The sequence below is a fragment of the Halichoeres trimaculatus genome, unplaced genomic scaffold (assembly GCF_033239565.1).
Source record: "Halichoeres trimaculatus isolate MK-OKI-2021-1 unplaced genomic scaffold, fHalTri1.1 fHalTri1_scaffold_2, whole genome shotgun sequence".
Taxonomy (NCBI): domain Eukaryota; kingdom Metazoa; phylum Chordata; class Actinopteri; order Labriformes; family Labridae; genus Halichoeres; species Halichoeres trimaculatus.
The window spans coordinates 30,263,582-30,287,643 of record NW_027437180.1 but is presented as its reverse complement, the minus strand read 5'-3'; the positions used below and the strand labels follow the sequence as shown (position 1 = coordinate 30,287,643).

Here is a 24,062-nt window from a genome sequence, read left to right as displayed (position 1 = left end):
CCACAATCAACCACGCCCCCTTTGATAGGCGGGATGTCTGCTGAATGCCAATAACTGCATCAGTTACAACACCAATGCAGCGCAAAGCTACTGCAGCGTGACACCATAGCAACATCAATAAATCCAACAAAAAAGAAAAACACAACACAGTAAACAAAGAGCAACGATGGAAGACCTTCAGCAGTTCGTCTTCAGCCAATGTACAGACTGTAGTGTCGTAGCTCCACCTTCTGGGGTTGGATCTCGCACCCCAACAGAAGGGTTCTAAAAAGTTGGACTGCTCATGTCAGTCTTTTTGGGATCTGCCCTGGAATTAGTCAGTGGAAGCGCCATAAAATGCACGGCATAGTGAGGCAAACTGAACTGAACCAACTGGTGGTAATGGGGCTTTAGTGGTGTTTTAAACGCTGTTATCAGTACCAGCCTTTTTTTTTTTTTAAACAATCAGTACATCTCTGCTCGACAGACCAGTTCATTTCTAATTGATGGCTCATTTTGACATGTCTTAAATATAACTTAAATGGATATTTTCCCAGTTTTCAATGCTCACGGCAACATAGGAGTGGAAAAACATGAATATATAATTGTTAATGTTATTATTGAAACAATCTAAAACAATGACAAACTCTGTCCAGTAGAGATGCAGCAATCAAACTTTTTAAAGTCCTGATACCAGTTTGAGTCTGTATTGGACTAATACCCAATAACAGGAATGGATTGGTGCATCCCTGTTCTCCAGAATAACTTCAAAGACACAGACAGCTGTATTGGCTACAATGTAACATCACTTACTAATATTAACACAATGTAGCGTCCAGCTTTGCAGGTTAACTAAACATCCCAAAAAAAGCAACAACTTGCCCACACTGTATCTGTGTTTCACCTCACATGGGGAAAAAGCCATGCTGAATAGTTTGTAACAGAGATACTGGGATGACTTTTGGCAAGCTTTATGCATCAGTCGCGAGCTCGGTGAATGGGTGGTTTTTGTGAAGTACTCAGGTAGGAATTGGGCTATCATCTTCACAGTAAATGAAAATAACTTTTGTCATTAAGAGAACCATCCAGCAGGGCTTTGAAGCTGTGAAGATCTGTTGTTTTTTTGTTTGCTAGCTACCAACAACTGCTGTGCGACTTGCATTTACTCTTTAGGCCCAGGATAGCAGGTTAGTACAGTAGAGTCAGAGCCACTATTGGTGGTTAGAGCATAACATGGCATCCATATGAACTACAACTACAGGATGCTTCTCCTGGTTCTGCTGATATATCACATCTAGACCTCTGTTACAGTGAGCCAGGGTCAAATCCCAGACATAGACAGTACATTAGAGATGACAAAATGTGTGTGCATAATTGCACATCAAAAAAGTGAGTGGCGTTAAAGGGATTATGTGTTATTAATGAGTTAACTTTGACAGCCCTTCATATTTTAAAATCTTTACTGATTTTACTTTTACTTCTGTTAGCTTCAACTCCCTACCTCCTTCTATTGACTTAATTTTTTTTCCCTCACAGGCCCTGAGGCTGTTAAAACCATTCAACTCATTCCTGTGCAATGACATGCAGGATGACAGGTGATAGGAATGTTGAATCATGATTGCAGTCATTGCGGTGATCCGCGTTTCGCACCAGAAAAGTTCCCTATGCTTACATCACATCCTGTGCTGGTGGGAGTAATAATAAGTTAACAATGTGGTAAGGGTGTGATGGAGTGCCAATCTTTTTAGTGTGATTCATAAAACTGCAGTAAGAATTTGATTAGGCTTTTGTGTAATTTAATAGTCTTACTTTGATAAACTGTGCTGTGATGGAATTTGCCTCTTGGCTTTTTTTTTTGTGGCTCTGCTTGGCAAACAAAGTGGAGAGACAGTCTTGGACCTTTGTGTGCGTTTGCTCCCAGCAGTGGTGGTGCAGTGCTGGTCCACCAGCTGTGGTCAGCTTGCTGTATCATCCTCATCCAAAACCAAGGAGAATTCACTGCTAATTTTTGGCGTATACAGAGATTTTTAGTTGGGAGGAAGGCAGAGAGGGAGTACAAAAGCAGGGATTGTGAGTGAGGGAGACAGGACAAGAGCGAGTGAGAGGGGGGATGATTTAAAGTGTTGGAGAGAGCAATCATTGCAGTGGTGTCTGTGGTTCCTTTGGCAGAGATAGGACATTCCTTTTCTGATGAGTCACTCTCTCTGATTTCTTTTCTTTCCTTACATCCCTCATCCTTAAGCTGATACCCCCCTCCCCCTTTCTTGTTTTCAGGCTGTCTCCTCTCCTTACTGTCTTCCTTGACGTCGCTGCTTGCAGCATCTGGGTCAGACCCTCAAGTTCATCAGATCACACCGGGCTGTGATCGCAATACAATCTCGTGACATTATCATGGAACAGCTTGTCACAGGCTTTCCAATGAAATCAGAGATAACAAGGCCATGATGAACTTGCTCACACACACACACACACACACACACACACACACACACACACACACACACACACACACACACACACACACACACACACACACACACACTCACACAGCCTGAGTAAGAGCTGTGTCGTTTGTGTCTAGACTTCCCTGTCCTCTCGGATGTCCTGTCACAGCTCAGCTATATATAGGAAGCACACAGTCTCTCTCCCTGTCTCTCTGCTGCTTTACTTCCTGGCTTGGATCTGAGAGACTTTTCCTCCACCAAGGAGGTTATGTTTTTGGGAGAGTTTGTCTGTAAACAAAATGACCAAAAAGTAACTAACAGATCTACATGCAATTTTCAGGAAATGTTCAAAATAGGATAAGAAAGAAGTGATTAAATTTTAGAGGCGATGCAGATCACTATCTAGAGCCAGGATTTTTTTCAAAGGATTCTTTGTCACTGTGAGATAGGGCTGTTTCACTATATGTGTATATAACTCCACGATAAATGGTCGGATTTCTTTGCAAAACTATACAAGACAAGGTCACCATCATTTCTGACAGATGTAAAAGTACAATCCAGATCCTGTCAATATTCTGGATACTAAGATCCGTAATAGGGATGGGCACCTTCACCCTTGAAACAAAATGGTACCGATAACCGGTACCTAGCAATTGGTACCGGTACTCAACGGTACCAATTTTCTGTATTTTTGTGTGATTATATGGTAATGAATATTAACTTGTTTAATCTTAAAAAATCTCAAAGTTTTTCAATTTAACGTGTTTATTCTTCAGTTTATAACCTTGTAATGCTGTCTTCATGTCCAGCATGGAAAATCACCTACTCTTCCTCGCTCTCACAGTCACAAGGATGTATTTAGGTACCTAAACATGGTACCTTTTGATCTTGCTTGAATCGGTACTCGGTATTACGGACAGAATTCTTTCGGTACCTTTAAAAGTACCTTATTCAGTACCCATCCCTAATCCGGAATATGAAATATGTACTGGGTTATCGTAACAAATTATTATACAAACCTGCAACTAACACCACATTGTAGCAGACAGTCTACTGAAAGGGAGTATAACATTAAAGTAGGACTAAAGTGTTGCATGACCTTCACAATATGCTTGACGGAGGTCTGCACTCTCTGAGTGATTTTCTAGTTGTGCAACTTGTCTTTCTGCACGTCTTTGCGTTTTCACCTGAACAAGGAAAATAATTTATTTTACACAGGTGGCTTCCACTGCTGCGGAGGAATTGGTAAAGTTTTTGAGATGCAAAACACTCAAAGATTGACCATGAATCATGTTGGGTGAGCTGTTTCATCTCCTGTTAAAGAAAAATGAAGATGAATCTTATATTTTCATCTCTCAAGGCTGATCACTCCCAATAACAGGGAAAGGAAGATTGTGTGTCCTCCAGTAAATAGAAACAGATGCTGGAGGTGTGTGTGTTGTAATCAACATTCTGCATTTTTACACACATAGTTGCTTTTTTTATCAGCATGGCTTTTATTTAAGTGGTACTTAAACCTAGTGCATCCAACAGGAAGTGTATAAAAGCACACTGATGAAATTTAAAATGGTAAAACTCATGCAGCTGCAACAGATAAACTTAACTGAGCTGGACTTTTCAAACTTTAGATAATGATTTTTACCCCTGCCAAGGAGGTTATGTTTTTGTTAGAGTTTGTTTGTCTGTGAACAACATAACTCAAAAAGTAACTAACAGATCTTGATGAAATTTTCAGGAAATGTTCAAAATGGAATAAGGAAGAAGTGATTCAATTTTGGAGGTGATCTGTATCACTGTCAGGATCCAGGATTCTTTATCATTGTAAGATAAAGTCGTTTTCAACATGTGTTTATTTAACTCCATGATAAATGGTCGGATTGCTTTGCAAAACAATACAAGACAAGATCACCATAATTTCTGACAGATGTCAAAGTATGATCCAGATCCTGGAAATATTCTTGCTTCTAAGATCCGAAATATGAAATATGAACTGGGTCATCATAATTTTCAACACTGTCAGGTAAGAATTTATCATACAAACCTGTAACTAACACCAAGTTGTAGCAAATAGTCTGCTGAAAGGGAGTATAACATTAAAGTAGGACTAAAGTGTTGCGTGGCAATCACAATATACTTGGCAGAGGTCCAGTTTGAACCTGGGAATATTTCAGAAAAATCTGAGTCTTATGAAAGTATTCAGAGCAGTCCAGTTTAGTTGGCTTAAGCTGGATAGCCTTTTCACAAAGTGTGCTGCACCCATCTGTATGTAAAGGGGGGGCTTGAACATTCATAAATTCTGTCTTTCTCTTAACCGTCATAAAAACGAGGACAATAAGCACATGACAAATTAAAAAAAAGACGTGGCTCTTCTTGTTGTTCTCTGTCTGTGCTCCTGGCTCTGCTTGTTGCCTTCAACATCCTGTCCAGGAAAGAGCTGCGGTCTCATTACAGCACAGTCGCACTGGCTGCTTTGCTGGCTCATGTGAGTCCCACACAGGGAACAGGCTTTAGGAGTTGAAATGGGACTTCCCTCCTCTCTGTGTGTTTTGCTTGGTGTCAGTGTGTTCCCGGTGTGCTTTTTCTCCCCCTCCCTCAATCTCCACCCTCACCCACAGGAAAGAGGGGCTGGGTAAAGCTGGAAGGAAGGAGGGGGGCGATTTGGGAATAAGGGGGGAGGGGTTGTCGCATATTCGCTCCCAAGTTTCCCAAATCCAGGAAGTGGTTTTTCAGCTTCTGTAACTGAAATGTAGCAGCGTCACAGGTTTTCATAGTCTCAGTGTGTGTGGGGTCAGACTTCTGAGCCTGGCACAAAACCTTTGAACCCTCAGCAGGATTTTGTCTCTGTTAGCTGGTGTTAAATTAACAGAAAAAGTCATTTGTCAAGTTTGTGCTCTTGCAGTTAAACATTTAACTTCATGATTGGTCTTTGACATATTTCATGCTTTTTCAAGTACAGAGGCACTCTCACCTTCCTCTGTCTGTCTGTCTGTATGCACCCACTTATTGCAGACCTTTGTTTGCTCAGGGTCAGTGAATGCAGCGTGTCCACACATGTCAAGTGGCTTTAACCTAAATTCCGAAGGTATGTGAATGTGTTGCTGTCTACTCCTTTTGTTGACCAATTAAAGGTTATTTGCCCCCAGTCGCCCTGACCCACCTAAAATAGAGACATGCCTCAGATTCTTTGGCACACCCTGAAAATTCCTCACTGTTTTCCTTTCTTTTGTGGTCATTTTGGCCTCTCGCTCTGCCGCCCATGGAAACCACGCCAGCAAAAAATGATACCTTCTACCATATGCAACAGTACATTGAGATGTGCATATGAAACACACATACACACACACAGCTCTTAAGTGTCGGAGGGAGCTTTAAACTATACAAGTGGAATTATAGAGGAGCTATTTCTGTCTGTCCTTCGCACTCGCTGTACACCACTGCTGCAAGGACGATGTATGGCCGTGGGAGCGCGCCTCTCTGCCTGAGTGTGTGTGTGTGGTGTGCATGCACCAGAGTGTGTGCATGTGAGTGTGTTTGTTTGTCAGTACACAAGACTGTTTGTTTAGGCTGCAGTCCCAGTCATGGTGTTACTTTGTCTCTGTTGTTTCCCGTTATTGACAATACAAGGATGCACACACACACACACACACACACACACACACACACACACACACACACACACACACACACACACACACACACACACACACACACACACACACACACACTGTTCTCTCCTGCTATAACTCCTGAACTAGATCCTGTAGATGGCGGCTGTTTCCTCTCTGCTTCTTACCGTGGACACACACATGGTGGAAACTAACCTTCAACTTGTAGGAGACCAGACTGGACCAGGGGCATCTGCTTTCTTTGTAACGTATTTGTGTGTTGTTATACCCTATATATCCCTTAAAGTGATACTCTGGGATGGAACAAGTTGGGTCCTATCACAAGGTTTAGGGCAGAAATTACCCCTACAGCAGTGTTTTTGTGCAGCAGAAGCCTAGGGCCCATGCACCAAACACCCCCTCCCTGCTCCTCTGACCAAAAACTTGACCAAAAACTCAAATAAACGGACTCCCACCGAAAAAATCTGATATCGGTCTGCGTTACTTTCACACAAAAACACCGCTAAATAAGGCTCTTGTTCTCATCGTGTCGTAAAACGGCGCTACATCCGCTGCAGAGCCACAGCTGGCTACGAGACGCTCGCTGCTTAGTGTGTCAGTCCGCGCGCGAGGCGTGCCAGATATAAACAAACGCAGGTAGTCTGCCAGGACGAAGAGACACGATGAGAACTACAGCCTTGTTTAGCGGTGTTTTTGTGTGAAAGTAACGCGCTGAAAATTCTCTAAATAAAGCGTGAATGCAGACCGATATCAGATTTTTTTGGTGGGAGTCCGCTTATTTGTGTTTTTGGTCAAGTAAAATATGGCCCCGTCTGAGTGCAGAGGAAACCAGCAGAGGAGCAGGGAGGGGGTGTTTGGTGCGTGCGCCCTGGGCTTCTGCTGCACAAAAACACTTCTGTAGGGGTAATTTCTGCCCTAAACCTTGTGATAGGACCCAACTTGTTCCATCCCAGAGTATCACTTTAATATTATATAAATTTACAACTGGCTGGAAACTATTGAGCTTTGGACAACTGATTTATGTTATTAAGAAAAATCTCGACTCCCTTCATTTAAAACTGAGATTACAAAAACTGGTTGACCATCAGCAACTCAAGGCACACAAAACAAGTAAAACTTGCAAGTTTTTAAGAGCTGACAGTGGCTAGTGATGATCTTTTATCTGTCTTTCAACCTTTTTATTCTTTTGGTTGGATATATTGAAAATGCTGCATAGCTACTTTTCTTATGAGGGTGGTGCATACCATCTAATAGACATGCAGTCAGGGGACCTGAGTGAACAAAGAGACACATAAAACAACAAGGAGTCTGCAATGCAGGCTGAGCATTTAGAGCTTTGTACACATTCCAAATGCAGACAAATCAATTGTGATGAATACAAAGGGTGAATGTGGCCCAGCGTAATATGCTCAACTTTTTGTTTTGTTCAGGAGTCTAGAGGGAGGATTCTGAAACTAGATAGGCGTATCCTCTAAATTGTATGGATGGTATGTATTTGATTATATAATATTCTCTATAACAAAGTGTTTTCCAGATTCAAGGATATACGTCTTTGATTAGAACTGGTCCAAACTTCCCAGCCTTGTAGTCGAAGCAGTTTGCAGCTGGGTCTTGCCTTCTCAGCAGCCAATGAAAACAAAGCCAGGAAAGATCTGGGAAGATTGCCCTGTATTGTACAGCTGGCTTACACGTTCACGTCCTGATCCAAAGAGTTAGAAAAACACCCAGTTGCATTTTCTATTCTGCATGCCTTGCTATGTTGACAGGAGTCCATCCATTTTCTTTTCCAAGGCCTGGCCTCTTACTGTTCTGCTTTCTTGTCGCTCTTTTTTGGTAACAGATGGGCTTTCTCATGAGTGGAAGGGGAGAATGAGAAGGGGTGGGGGGGTGGCTGTAAATCAGGGTTGTAGAGAGAAACGGGTGGTTTTATGAGAGTTTACAGACCTTCCTTACTTTTAATGAGAAAAGACAGCAATTCTCTTTTAAACAAAGGAACAAGGGAGCAAGGGGGAGAGTTGGAGGTGAAAGATGAATATGTTTGGAGCCAAGGAGTGGAAGAGGAAATGGGCAAGAAAATGGGAAAGACGTTAAAGTCAAGTGGGATTAGCAGAGGAACTGGAAAGGCAAGAAAAGCCTTGAGATGGAAGGGTAGGAAGGGGGGAAGAGAGGCCGATCAAACTGTTGGCAGCCGTCCACTTGGCATATGAATTTAAAAGCAATCTGTCTGCCGCACGCAGTCCTGATTCTGGTGAATCCTGGTGGTTACACTGTGCACACGTAGAAAGGAAACAGTGCGAGAGGGAGGTGGAGCGTTCGCAGCTGTTCCCTTCATTCTTACTGGAGCCAGACCTCCCAACATACTGATAACACTTGCACACACTCAGTGGCACACATTCAGTGGGTTGGCCAGTGGGTTAGAAGTCAAAGGTCACTGTCATGCTGTGACACATCCTAGATCATATTACCACCCTGCCTTGTGTATTTGTCTATATATGTGTGTGTGTGGGCATGTAGCTTTGAGTGTGTCTTTGCACAGCGGGTCTGTCAGTGTCTTCATTTTTGTGCATTTAACTGTTTACAAGTGACTCCATGTGGACGCATCACCTTCATATTAACTATTTATGTGTGTATGTGCGTGTTTGTGATTGGGTGTTTGTGTGTTGTCTGTACAGCCCAGCCCATAGAGGAGCCCTGTAATTATGCCTAGTAGACCCCTTTTCCACAGCAGAGGGCTGCAGGGAGCCCTTTATGACTGCTGAGGCTGAAAACAGGCCCTCAGATCACTGTCCCATCCAGTTTGAAGCCATATCTAGTTGTATTGATTAAAAGTTACTGTTTCAGTGCTGAAGTAAAGCTCCACCCAGTTTACATTATGAATTACACATGATTCTGCTGCTTCAGAGCAATCTGTAGTCAGTTTGGGCAGTGACATCCAGGGCTGTTTTGGCTCCACTCCAGCTCACTGGGTTTCTAATGAAACAGTCACTGTAGCTTAAATTGGTAGCTTAAAATATACACATCACTTCAAAGTGCCTATGTTGGGGAGCAGTGCTGTATGTTTTTATTCCTATAGAAGGAGCTGTACAGAGTTTGATGAATTCATTGCTGGTTACGGCTCAAGATCTGGATATCTGTCAAGAAATGAACAGGAGTTTTCCAGAGCTCAATCAATGAAAGAAATCCACCTTTTTCATAGTTTGCACAAAGATTACTACAGTTGTTATCTACACAATTTGGTTTGGTATAGTTGGAATGAGCAGCAGAACTGAGTATGTAGGTTGCACCCATAATAAAATTGCCAAATCTTCCCTGCCAATACCAAACTGTGTATTCTGCTGTTGGTACTGACTTTTGTTCACAGAAATAAACAGGCTTTCAAACTGCCAGACAAAAAAATGACAGAAGAGCAGAAGAAGCTAAACAGAAGAGTGACAGCTTAATGCTGTCCTTTCCAACCCACATGCAGCAGTTATTCTGCAGTGGTCTGTTCAAACTTGAGAGTCTATCAGGAAATGAAGAGTGAGGTTATGTTAGCTCTGATTGGTAGATGACTGGCAGGACATAGCTAACCAGGATTTACTAAGGTTTCACATTACAGACATGTTTTGGAGCATTGGGCTGTCAGCTGTGCCAAATATAAACGGCTACTTAACAACTTACAAACTGACAGTGTTTACTTGTTGTCACCAAGTGGCAACCTCCGGTCTGGGAATATGAGACAATGTGTAAGTGCTAAAATCTGCTGTTTCTCGAGTGTTCGCTTGAGGCTGGTTTCGGAAGTAGCAGAAGTCACATGCACACCAAGCCAAAAAAAGCCATTTTCAAAGCAGAAATTAACCTATTTACAGCCTGGTCCAAAAAACGTCTCCTGTCTGAGTCGCTAATTTTACTACCGGCACCCACTGTACGAGGGGTGAATTTTTTTCTAACTCTGCCGTTCGGAGGATATTAAGATCGTGAGCTCCCCCTATAAGAGGCACAGCTGAGGATCACGTGACCGACAGGGGCCCTATGGCTGTAGGCAAAGCCCTTGCCACTACCAATATGGCCGCTATAGCAGATGTGCTTCATTTTCCGTTTCAGAAACAGACAGGTGATGTCGGCGAGACTACGTCCATGTTTTATACAGTCTATGGTTGTCACGTTATCCAACAAATGTCGGAGCACTCGGCTGGCGATAGCACTACACATAATCGGCTACTACATTTGCTTGTTAACACCTTTAAAACCGTGTCGCCACATAGTTATGCTGATAAATACCTTACCCCGGGGCATTGTATTCAGTAAGAAGTTGTCTTTAACAAAGAAAATCTGTCTCTATCCAGTCTCCTTTTTATTCCATAACAAACACACACCTTACCAAAAGTAATTTACGACAGTGAGCATGAGACTCCGGTCCAGAAGGTGGCGAGGCAGTCCAATCGAAACAGATCCTCCTCATTGCATCTTAAAAAAAACACCCACAAAATAACAGTCAACTTGGCACCACCGTTAGCCTAACCTCAAAGCACCCTAGGGTTGCTCTGTAACCTGCTTTCTGAGCGTGGGAATATGTTTATTTTGGTGAGTCACTTGTGCAGAGTTCACTTTGTTAATGATAACACACCCTACAGGGTAATGCCAGGTGAGCTTACTTTTCATGGGAAATTATTCATATTCTTTCATGTAAACAACGCCAACAAATACAGTCTTGCACACAGAGACACACATGTTCTAAGGTATGCAGGCTTGTTGCAGCAGGATTCAAGAAACATGGCATGCCTTGTAATTTTGATCTCGGAACGCACCATTTTTTATGGGAATTTAATGATTTACTTTCTCCAAAAAAATCTCATTTTTTAACATTTTTTTTAGCTCTTAAGATTTCTTTTATTTTTTTTCTCTACAAGTGGAGCAGGTGACTTCCACAGTTAAGTTTGGGCCTTTCAGCAACATCATAATTAAACCTACCAGAGTAGTTTCAACTTCTGATCTAGCCTCTTCTTAAACCATTAGAGAACAGTCACAGCTGGTTTGGGATGAAAATTATACATTTGTTTCTCAGATGCCTTATTTTATTTAACTACAGTCAAAGTAACACCTAGAGAGTTGCCAGACAAAGCAGATGTTGTTTGTCTGTTCTGTCCGGAAACAGTATGCCCACTTAGAGCTTGTGGCAGCTCAACTGGTCCTCAGTCTGTTGGACAGATTAAGCAGCAGCAGTCAAGTAGTTCAGCATTCGTAAAACTGTGCATTCTTCCAAACTATGAGTAGTTACATAATCCTTAAGAATTACAGACTGTTACATAAGCTTAGAGTCCAAGTCATTAAATATCTGTGTGTATGTTTTTGCCAGCAGAGAGGAATTCTGTTTCTCATTTCAACCGTATAGCGTTGACTTAAAGTGGCTTTCTCTAAAATAGTTTGTTTTAGTCATGAAATGATGCATTAGGTCTCTTAACTGTTGTTGAAATGCATTCCAAAAATGGCAAAAAAAGGACTAGGCTGATTATATAGCAGCTTTATTGCAATCTTCTTCATCAAAGGTATTAAAGTTGACACAACAAATCTCATTTATTGGAGTGAAAGCTCCTTGCTTTATGTTCAAACTTGCTTCAATTTGTCATTAATTTTTCCCCAGACAATGAAATTAAAGGCTTCTGTAAAGTGTGAAGTTAATAAATTCATTAGCAGTTTGTTTCAATGACATTTTATAAAATTTGCGCTTTTTTTCAGCCATCCACTCAGGGATAAGTGGAATTTTATTGTTCAACCTAGCTCTGTTTACAGTCGTTCCATCCACTCATCCCTGAGTATGTTTCTTGGGGAGAATTTTCCACAAGTCTTGACTGCATTATGCAGTGGTGTGTGTAGATTACTTGTAGAAAGCAGAACAGGAGCAGTTTACAAGTCTCCCGTGGCATGAAGTTTATGACAGTTCCAGTCAGCCTAGGTTTGGCCAGGCTGCACCAAAGAAAGAAATATGAGCTCTGAGCAAAATGAGTCCTATGTTCACACTCACACACTCACATATATACAAACCCACGCACCTTGTGTATTAATGTTTGATTGTGTTAGTGAATAATTGATGTTTCTGTATTATTTGACCCTCTGGTGTCCTGCAGTCCTCTCTCTCCCTCTTCTTTCTCCTTCTTCTTCCTCCCTCTTCTTCCTCTCTCTCATTAATCCTTTTTTATGTTTGTCTCTCCCTCAGGACACTGCTGCTGCATCACTGGAGCCCTTGTGATTGGATGAATAGGGAACTTTTGAGAACCAGTATGGACCCGCTCCATCCTGGAGTTACCCACAATCCTTAGGTCTCTGGTAAGTAGAAAAACATCTGACATTCTGAAAAACATGGGGACAGTGTCATATTAACCACCGTGTTACATCATTTCTTCTTTTAAAAAAATAGAGTTTCTTCAGTTTTGAATGTTTCAGGCAAGAATATAATTTTTGGTATTAGATACTCAAAAAGTGGTGGTCTCTTTTGTCATAAATCTTTTTTCATGATGTGCCAAATTTTTTCAATAACTCTGACTCTTCTACTATGGAGTCACACTGTTGTAATGAAATGTGGTTGGGCATTGTCTTGCTTATAGGGGCTGTGAGGAGTTTGATAGTGATCTTGAAAAAGGCTCCCTTCTAGATGTGTGCCTGACCATAATCCACTGTGCGACCCTATGTGTAAGCCACACCAGTGGCGTGGCGTGGGGATTTTTTTTGAGGAAGCCAAGTGAGACAAAGCCTCTAATCTGTATGATTTTTAGGGAGTGGGGTACATAAAAGACTTTGTTGCAGCTTGTATATCGCTTTTTCATGTAATGGAATGACCTGTTAGAGCGCCCAGAGAGTGCTTATTTTACTTACTTTGAACACCTACACACACCCTTTCACTCTCCCACTCTCAGTCACTCATTCACACGTGTACATTGTCCTCTTGACTTAGCTTAAATGTCTTATTAATGTACTCAACCGCCCACTCAAACGCACAACCGGCCGCTTCATGCACACTGCTAATGTGCTAATCTCGCTGATTTCATTCAGTGGCTTGAAGATGAGGATACTGTGATTTGATTGGTTTGAGGCCAAAGACAGGGTGGCTTCCCTTGACACGGTCTTGGCCAATCACAGGTGAGCAGTGGCATGACCGCAGCCTCATCTGATTGGTTAATCATTCTTTTTTTTTTCACCAAGGGACGCCAACTCTGCTTGGCTTCCTTGCAGGCAACAGTGTGCAATATCGTATTTTCACCACTCATTCACAGCATAACATTTAGGAGGGTGCTGTTTTACACCTCGTAAAATGCTCAATAAGTAGTGGAGAGAAATAAGGAGGAGATGACAGTGATGAAACACAGAAGAATTATCGAAACTGTTATAAAGGAGTATTTTCATTAAAACACAGCTACAGTCTGAAAAAAGTGAGGAAGCATGGCTTCCCTTGGCCTCCGGGAGAAAACGCCACTGATCCACACTCTAAAGGCTAATTAGCCCTTAGCTCGGGCTATATCACTCTATAACACAAGGCTAAGCTGGTAGGTAGATGACTGGCAGGACATAACTAACCACGATTCACTAACGTTACACATTACAGACATGTCTTGGACTATCCGACTGCTAGCAGCGCTAAATATAAACAGCTACTAAACTAATTACAAACTGGCAGTGTTTACTTGTTGTCACGTTAGCTTACAGATATGTCAGACTGGGCGGCTGATTTCGCAATATATATCCAGCTGCTACAATGTTTGCTTGATGTCACATTTCAAACTGTACTGATAAAGACCTTACCTCAGCGCGAGCGCGTTGTATCCAGCAAAAAGTTGTCTTGAACAAAATAAATTTGTTTCGATCATTAAATTCCAAAACAAACACACACCTCACTAAAAGTAATTTACGACAGTGTGCATGAGACTCTGGGCCATAAGGTGGTGAGGGAGTGCAATCAAAACAGATCCTGCTCATAGCATCTTTAAAATAAGATTTTATTTGATTGGCATTGTCTGAATGACAACACAAATGCTGGCAAAAAACCTGTATTGTTAAGCTTAAGCAGTGTCCTCCAAGACATGCAAGAAGCCATATAGGTGCCATGGACTCTTAAGCGCCTCCATGCAAGGATTACAAGCTGGGTCATCCCACTACCTTAACAGTACAGGATGCAGCCTCTAAAGCATCCCAAAAAACATTAGCCTTCTACTTGGGCAGCATTTTAACACCCACGAAACTCAAAACACCATCATAAACAACTTAAGTGTTATAGTGGCAAGAAAGAAAAAGTAGTCTGTACAATAATTTCATATTAGAGGTAGAATTAATCACCTCAATTAATTTCAGAATCAGAATCAGAATCACCTTTATTCGCCAAGTATTTTCAAGAATACAAGGAATTTGACTTTGTTTTAAACTGCACTCTCTCAGTACAACTGCTGTGAATAGAAAGACACTAAGAGAAACACTAAATATTACAAAAAGTAGAAAAAATAGAGCTTAAGTAGAGAAAAAAATAATAATTACAATATTGAATTGTAATTTTTTTTTTTTGAAAATTCTTTTTTTTAATTTATTTTTATTTTTAAACACAACAAAAAGAAGAAACAACAACCCTCTGTCCCTCCCTCCTCCCTGCTGCACCAGTGGATCATGACTAACAGGGATACAATAAATAAACAGAAAAACAATTTCTCTCAATTTAGACAACAACAGTATAAAAATGAATGGGTAAAAAAACAAAACAAAACAAAAAAACATCAAGTGTGTATGAAATTTGAACAGAATATATGCATACATTAATGCTAGGCCAAGAATTTAAGACATTATAACATCAGAGTCCATCTCTTTAATAGTCCGAAGCACCGGTTGCCAAATCTCGTCAAATTTTTTAGTTCTGTCCTGAATTGTAATTTTACTAACAAACACCAGTCCCTATACTGTTTGTTCACTAGCTTTCAAATGACTTTGATTGCATCTGTAGAGTCCCCTGACTGCCTTCCAGTGTTACATTGTCTCCATAGAAACCAGCTGTAGTTGGGTTCCACATGGCTGAATGTGGTCTCCGATGGCAACCTAAGAAGTACCCAGGATTCTTGGCATTCTTCTTCTGATCATTCTTTTGCTTTTTTTCCTCCCTCGGTGGTGTTCAGATCTGCAGCTGAGTCCATCGAACCTTGAACTGTGACCAGCACCAGTCTGTAACTGACCTTCTGTCAGGTACAACACACATACACACACACAAAAACTCACATGCTTGCCCACATGCTGCGATTGTGTTTAGGGTTCAGTAGAACTGAGGAGCCTCATGCTAACACCTCTGCATGCTGAGCTGTTCCACATCCCTGAGGTAGTGTGGCCTTTAAAGTCAGCAAACCACAACATCATTTCTCAGGAATGTGACATATGAGCCTCAACGTTCTGCCTATGTTTTTGTTACAGTGAACAAATCCCATCAAATAGCCCAAGACCAAACCAGTTTTAGTGCCTCTCTGTACCCTGTGTGTGGTTTTCTCAAACAGCTGGACACTGTTATTTCATCAAACTTCACTCAAACTGAGTTTGAAAGCACTTCTCCTTACTTCTGAATTTGAAAGCTGGATCAGCTGTTGCGAGAAGAAAGGCCTGAGTAATTCACCAATTGGACACCCTTTGTCAAATCCTCACCCTGCAGTGTAGTGAATTCACATCAGAATCTACTGATCCAAAAATATTCCTCCTTTTTTCTTTTCCTTCAGGTGATCCATCTTGTGCCACAATGATGTCAGTAGACGTGACCAACCATAACGGCCCAGCAGCCACACCTCCCACCTCACTCAGTCTTCGCTCCTCACACAACCAGCTCCTCAGCAGTGACGTCATCAAACAAGATGCAGGCACACCTCCCAAATGTCGCAAAAAGTACGCACTTACCAGTATCCAGGCTGCCATGGGCCTTGGAGAAGTGGCCCCGTCTTCACCATCCCCGTCTTCATCCCCATGTTCAACTCCTAATAATCCTAAACTAGCCAAGAATGGAGTTAACCAGCTCCGCAAGGCTGGTCAAGATCACAACAAAAACACTACTGGTCCTGACCAGACAGACTTGGACTATAACTTGGATAGCACAGCAGATGACCCCAATGTCAACACGGCTGAGGAGCATGACAGCCACACTCTTACCAACAACGACCGAGAGGGGGATATGGGTAAATTGGATGTTGAGCTGCACCCAGACAGCAGCAGTGACACTGAACCTGAACAGAAAACAGAATCCGACATAGACTGTGACGTCAACACAACTGTGGAACTCAAACTGAATGGAAACACAACAGATTCAGGCTTAGACTTAAACATCGATGCAGAGGAGAACGATGACATCAGCATTCTGTCAGAGAAGGAAATCATGTCAAGGATGAAGATTGAGGAAGATGGAGATGAGGTGGTGGAGGAGCCGCAGGAGGAGGAGGAGAAGAAGCCTTTACTAACATTGAGAAGTGAGTCTCCTGTGAAGAACCACAAAGTTTCGTCAGGTCTGGAGCTCATCTCTGACCTCCACTCCAACTTAAAGCTCCTCAAATCAGGCAAGGACTCTCCTGTGCCTCCTCCTCCTTCCCCACCCAAGCAGCCCAGCCCTGAGGACACGCCACTGCTCTCTGTGGCCTCTTGTTCCTCCTCTTCCTCCTCCTCTCCAGAAACAAAGAAGGACAGAAGGACTGGTGCAAAGACAGACTGTGCTCTGAACCGCATCCAGAATCTGAACCCAAGTGACGAGGAGTTGAGTTGGACCACACTGTCCCAGGAGAGCAACTCCCCAGAGGAGACAGGTACGCATTGCCACACACTGTACTACAAAATCTTTATTGCATCCAGACTGACAGTTACTGTTATTGACTGATGCTCTGCATAGTTTTCCAGTGAGTGTGTGTGTGTGTGTGTGTGTGTGTGTGTGTGTGTGTGTGTGTGTGTGTGTGTGTGTGTGTGTGTGTGTGTGTGTGTGTGTGTGTGTGTGTGTGTGTGTGTGTGTGTGTGTGTGTGTGTGTGTGTGTGTGTGTGTGTGTGTGTGTGAGTGTGCATGTGTGCTATTCTGGGGTATTTAGTGGTTTCAGTGTTCTCTCTGCTGATGACATGTTTCCATTTAGGGGTAACCAAATGTGTGTGTTTGTGTCTATGTGTGAATATGCAGCACTCAGGCATCACTGGAACAGAATAACAAACAGCACAGCTTCCCTCAAATCTCCCAGAATCCCTTTGGGACAGGAAGTGCCCTTATGACCTCATGGGTTGTTTCAGTGTGCTAGATCAGCTGCGTCCTGTTTCATTCTGTAGGTGTGTGTTCTCAAGGAAGGACGAAGACTAGTCATGAGTAAACACTTCATCTGTAGCTGCTATTGCATTATTATATTGCATTTCATCCCACTTTGACACCCTGAGACCGGTAGTTTTTTAGCTTGTTGTGGTTAAAATGTGTGAGTTGATTTGTATATGATCCTTTAAAAAATTTGCTTTGTCTTTTTATTATCAAACTAAGAAGAGCAGCAGTTCTTCCCATCTCTCACATTAGAGGCTGGAAAAGACAATATTCTTAAGTATTTTATGCTTGATCACAGTTAATGTTTTGTTACAACTTCTGACTGTTATCCTTTCAAAGAATTGATCTTTTGTTCAGCATCATGATCATTACCTCCGCCAAGGAGGTTATGTTTTTGGGAGAGTTTGTCTGTCTGTGAACAACATAACTCAAAAAGTAACAAATGGATCTAGATGACATTTTCAGGAAATGTTTAAAATGGTATAAGGAAGAGGTGATTACGTTTTGGTGATCTGGATCACTATCTGGGTCCTGGATTTTTTTTAAAGGATTCTTTAGCATTGTGAGATAGGGCCGTATTCACCATATGTGTTTATAACTTCACGATAAATGGTCGGATTGCTTTGTAAAAGAGTACAAGACAAGGTCACCATAATTTCTGACAGATGTAAAAGTATGATCTAGATTCTGGCAATATTCTGGATACTAAGATCCTTTTAAGATCCTTTCTAATATAATATACATTTCTGGGATAGTTAAATTGGACACTTCAGTTAGCCCTTAGTTCAATATGTACTTTATTTTTTTGGTCACTTTTTTCTAGTACAGCTTTATTTAGAAACTATTTCTCTACCTTAAAGCCAAGAAATATAACTTTTCCCTTTACACATGCCAAGTGTATTGTTAGGAGTGTTATCAATTGCATGAATAAGCATATGAATAAACTATTATCTGTGTTTACTGGGAGTGACATGTTCAGCCTTTGAGTCTGACGTACTGTACAGTGAAGTGAACCATTGCAGTAAGGTAGCTCTCTGGTGCCTGTGAGGTCCACTTATCTTATGTGAGAGCAGGGCTCTGTGCTTTAGCTAATTGGTTATCAATACCTTTGCTTGTCGTTCCATAGAGGTCAGTAATTACCTCGGTGCAGAAAAATTTGCAAGAGGGTACTTTGTAATGCGGATCAGGTGTTTTCATGTGGTGGTAAAAGCCCACGCTTCAACAACCAAAACCAGCTGCAGATCTTTTGCAACAGAACCTCCCACTGCTCTTGTTATGTGTTTGAGTCTCTGAACCAGTAGGGTGTACGATGGAAGGCATTAGTGAGGGACGGACTGGTCCTTTTCTGATGACAGTTTTCCCACTCTTCTATCCTGCTTCCAGATGTCTCAGCGTGGTAATCTCTGACTTGATGTGCAGATTTAAGTGCACAGTGATTGGATATTCAATCACAGGAAGGAGGACTCGCTGGCACTTATAAATGGTTGATTCAAAGAGAAATATGATAAATCAAGGCTAATGATTATATATGAATGAATGACTACAAATGCTGGTTTTTGTTTTGGGTCTACACAGTAAGACTGAAATAGTAGTTTTCTAATATGAGTTTGCTAGGAGAGTTTGGGTTTAGGAAACTGCTGAAATTAGATATAAAAGCCAGCTTTCAGCTACTAAAAAAGTCCTATACATAAGAAAGTCTTTCACTTTCAATAAGTTTGAATTCAAATTTTCACTTCAGCTTGATATCACACAACCTTTTCTTTTGGCACTGTGTTTTTAGTTGCACAACTGTTAGTGTAAAATTAATGATCTCTGCTGTCGGCCTCTCCCTTCCCAAAGCCCCAGTTGCCTACTTCTGCAGAAGATCTGTAAAAATCAATGCATTTTTTGTCAGTGTTGTGCAAGTTTCTTGCTGTTTTGTTAAATCAGGCTCTTAAAATGCTTTCCCTTGTGCTGCAAGACATATGAAACACATCCATCTCATCTAAGCAGCAGCCTCGACCTCTGACACGAGCTTCAGCTATAAACCATCCTCTCAGTCTGTGAGAGTTGCAGTGCTCTGAGCCTTTTTGCTGCTTTCCCCCCTCCCAAAATGCTCCTCTACTATCTCTGTGATGACTCACCGTCCCTTTTGAATTGGAGGCTGTGAGCATCTGTGTATTTCATCTCTCTACAAGTATGATTACCAGCAGCCTGTCGTCCTGAATGTTGCACTGTTGTAGCTGCAGCCTCTAAAACAAGCTGTTCTGGGAGAATTACCTTTCCATGTGTCCTTTTGTTCGTGTATGGTCTTACTTGTGTGTGTGTGTTAAAAGTAAAAAGCCTTTCATGGGATGACATCATGTTTCTGTTTAGATCAGTGTGTTTTGTGTACATCAGTGTTTCAGCAGAGGAAAAGGGTTAAAAGTAGGAACTAGTCGGACTTTAGTCTGCAGTTGGGACTAGGCGTCCACCAAGAATTCTGCAGTCGATAATCCTGCTTGTGGAGTCATTCATTTCCAGTTTATCAAAATCAAATGCAGATTCATCAGTATGGCTCTGTGCCTCCCCCTGTCTGCCTCCATCGCTCTTTCACTCCGTTATTGACTAAACCATGTTGTTTTCCCAGGTGTGTGTCAGATTCCTCTGTGGATTTTGTGGGTTAGAGGACCAATACTACACTACTTTCACACACAGGAGTTAACACACATACACACACACACACACACACACACACACACACATGCACATAGGCTGGTTTTAGGAAGGTCATTTTAAAGGGTGCCTCGCATTCTCACACAGCAACATGCATTGTAACACATGCAGGGAATCATGGGTAGAATGTGGTTAAGTATATTTTTTATCATTTTGCTGCTTTTTTTTTAACTCTGTCTTATTCTTAAACTTTCTGGCAGGATGAGTGAGCCTGTTTTTTAGTTTCTACGCTTGTTTTCGGACAGGAAAGGCTCACTCGACTTTTGATGTAGTTGATGCTCCGGATAGAGGAAGGGGAGACAACAACAGCAAACACGAGCTCTGTAACTCTCTCTGTCCTCATTCACTCTCCTCATTCCTCTCTCTCGTCTCTTCTCACTCTTTTTCTTCTCAGCCCCCTCACTTGCTGTGTCCCCCTCTCTTCTTTCTCTCTCCCTCCTTCTGTCTGGGGTTCTCTTTGATAACAGCGCTGGCTGTATGAGAGGCAGCTAGCTAACTATGATGCTGGGGAAAGACTACATGCTGGCTATTGTGATTGTCAATTATGAGGGTAGGTGTATGTGGAAAGTACACTGTGGGTGTAGAGTTTGTGTGAGCGTGTGTGTGTGTGTGCGCGCATAGGCATGGGCTTATGTCAGTGTCTTCCAGGCACAGGGATGAAGTTTGTCTCAGCTGTCGTTGTCTCTAAACCTGCTGGAGTCTTGTATCCATGCATGCCGCATTAAATATGTGTGTGTGTGTACTGACTGAGAGATGTTATTTCTTTTAGAGAGTGCATGTGTGTCTGTGTGTGTTTTGCTCCAGAAGCAAACTGCTCTCCCATCCCCCTCTGCCTAACTGGGCTCTGGCATGGAGCTGCATGCTAACCAAGGCTAACTGCTACGTAGCTCAACAGTGGCACATTTCCAGAGGCATGCAAGTTGCTGGACTCACTGTTTGCATGCTTAAGCCTTTCTTTCCAATTACACACTGTGCTTGCAGAGGGAAACACTGGCATCATATATCAATCGAGCCTGAGCTGTTTTTCTTTCTCTTCCTCCACATAGGTGAACATATTCCTTATACTACATCCGTTTATCTGTTCATTTAAAACTGAAACCAGTTCTCTCTGAGTCATCATCACCCCCTCTGATATCATAAAGACACTCTGATTCTCCATGCTTTAGTTTTATTGGCTCTGACCTATTTTTTGCTCTTAAAAGACTGCAACTCCCAGAAGGCACTGCTGCACAGCTCACTGCTCTAAAGCACAGTCTTAACCCCAAAGGGATGTCTGCTTTTGTAAGGAACACGAGAGTGAAATTTGCGAAGCTTTGAGACAGATTTTTAATTAATGAAATAAAACAAAATCTTTTCAACGTCTCTGAGTGTACACGTGTCTGACTGTGTGTGTCTGAGCGCACGTCTGAATTCCATTTCAATCTGGACCGACCCAATCGCCACCATGAGTTACGGCCTGCAGTCGTGGCGACAGGCCCTTGAGCTGTGTTTCATTAGCATGGTCAGCAGTTTGAGAAATCTTTGTGCAATAGCGTGTGCGCACACACACACACAGACACACACAGCTGCACAAAATATACACCGCACCAGCTGACCACTTCCTCAGAGTTTATATCACCTTTACGAGTTGCTCCTCCACCTAATGCAGTGTTGGATGCTCTTTACAACCTCTGCAACTCCAACAACTCCTGTCTCACAAAGATGCCATTAATAGTTCAGTCTATGTGTGTGTGTTGGATCTTCAGAGGAGACATTGAATATTGTATGATTGTCCAATTGTCTGTGGATTTGGGAGGAATTTTTGTATTTTACTGCTAAAGAACAAGTGGAAAAACTATCATACTTGATCCTTCTGTGCTCTCAAAGGATAAACATTTTAAAAACATTAGATACAAACTTGATCAGCATATTTATGTAAATCAATTGTTTTATTTTAAATAAGTAAATGAGAAAAAATAAGCCATTAAGTGTTATAATAACAAAAAGTTTCTGTTGATTCATTAAGAAGACTCCGTTTTTGGATAACCTGGTTAATATTAGTCTTGAGAAATAAAGGATACAAAGGTCGTGCTCCTCCATGTGAGTCTAGATGTTGTTTTGGTCAGTCTTAAAATAACTTCCACCCCCACTGTTTTGATTTCAACGTGGGAACTTTCACAAAAAAAGTCTCTAAGGATTGAAACCTGAGCTTAGAAAACATCTTTTGTTATTTTGGCTGGGGGAGCAGATTTTTTCGCTTGTTAGCAGGAATATTTGGCAAAATCTGACCAGTGGAAACAATGCAGGCAGCTTGTAATACACCCATTCTAAGATAAGCATTTAGAAGAAAACCATAGATTTATTAGGGGAGATTTGTCTGAAATGGTCTCCAGAAAGAAGACGGATGCATTTACGAGGAGTAAAAGAATAATACAGTAATAAGTCTTCATCTATGTCTCATCAAGAAGTTATAAATATTTAAATTCTTCTTCGGTTAGCTCACTGGCCCTGCCTTTAAAGTCTGCTGAACTGTTCTGGACCTGAGAGGAATTCTTATGTTTGTCCGTATTTATGAGTGTTTTTCAGTAACTTTTTTTATCACAGCCATGTGTTTGGGTGTGTTGCAAAAGTGAAACATTAGTTTGTATCAACTTTGACTCAGTTGTGTGAAGAAAGACACGGCTGTTCTCTGACAGCTGCAGCAGATGCTGCTAATCCCACTCAGCTGTTGGTTTATGTTTGGAGGGTTAACTTCCACTGAACAAAGAAATCAACCATGCAAAAGAGATATGCGTGTTTAATGTTTTGTGCAGTCCCACAGGTTTGTTTATTCACAAACTGTGCTGTGTTTTGTCAAGTGTCTGTCAGTCTAATGATTTTGTGCTCTTTCTTCACAATCCCATCGTGTGTTTTTGTCTATCAGATATCTGGAGTGAGCAGTCGTTCCAGACAGACCCTGACCTGCCTCCAGGATGGAAGAAGATCACAGACATGGCCGGTATCTACTACTGGCACATTCCTACAGGCACCACCCAGTGGGAGAGGCCTGCCAGCCGCCCAGCACCCCCTGGACAGGAAGAGAACCAGACCCTGGAAGACAACACAGCCTCCACACCACGAAAACACTCCCTGGGCTCCCTCAGCCCTTCACCCACTCCAGACCATGAGGTTAGAGACAATAATTAACTGATCAGTGTGGTGGTTTCAGGTCTCATAATGTTGCCTTTTAGTTAATAACTAAACTTAGTTTAGTGTCAGAATTATTATTACAGGAATTGACCTGCTCATTAAAATGGAAATGATATTGAAATAATTTCAGCAGCCAAGCTGCACACAGCAGAAATGTAATGTGGTTGTTATAGTACATACTCGGTACTCTAGCAATAATGCAGCTGTAATCAACGGTCCTACACGTAATCTAGTCTCAATGATTTTCTCCTTAAGATATCTCCATTATCAGAGTATTCAGTAATCTTAATTATCCAAGGTATTTCATAAAGCACTGACTCTTAAGCCCCATTTCCACCAAGCAGTTCAGTTCGGTTCGTCTCGGCATGGCTCGCATTTTACAGCGTTTTCACTGACTAATCCCAGGAGATCACCAAATAACTGAGACAAGGCGTCCCACTTTTTGGGATCTTTCCGTAGGGGTGCCAAACTAAAACAATTTGATCCCAAATGGTGGACACTGCAGTCCGTTGATTGGTCGAAAGAATTGTCACTTTCCGTGCGACAGGGGCTGTATTTCTCCTGGCAGCACACAGTCTACTCTGAAACAAAACCTAATTGTACTTTGTAACAAACAGCCACGTGCCAATTACAAAGAAGGCGAATTACTAGATGTCCCCCACATTTGCTCTTTGTTTACTGTATTGTGTTTTTCTTCTTCATTGGATTTATTCCCATACAATTATTACATTTTGTTGTTATTTAATTGATGCGGCTATCGGCATCCGGCTTACACGCCCCCTACCACAAGGGGGCACAGTCGGCTGTGGAAAGCTTTACAGGACCAGGCTTAACCAAGCCAACCCGTACCAAATTGTACTGATGTAAACTGGACTGCTTGGTGGAAAC

At 41.9% G+C, this 24,062-nt stretch overlaps 1 protein-coding gene across 6 annotated transcripts in view; it reads left to right on the top strand.

The window, feature by feature from the left end:
- apbb2b (amyloid beta (A4) precursor protein-binding, family B, member 2b) overlaps positions 1-24,062 on the top strand; it is a 48,353-nt gene that overhangs the window by 4,307 nt on the left and 19,984 nt on the right. For all 6 annotated transcript variants that reach the window (XM_074685037.1, XM_074685028.1, XM_074685019.1 and 3 more), the window contains exons 2-5: positions 12,243-12,352; positions 15,175-15,241; positions 15,760-16,827; positions 22,909-23,153. In XM_074685037.1, coding sequence (XP_074541138.1) covers positions 15,780-16,827; positions 22,909-23,153 — 1,293 coding nt within the window. In that variant the 5' untranslated portion in view covers positions 12,243-12,352; positions 15,175-15,241; positions 15,760-15,779. The remainder of the gene's footprint in view (positions 1-12,242; positions 12,353-15,174; positions 15,242-15,759; positions 16,828-22,908; positions 23,154-24,062) is intronic.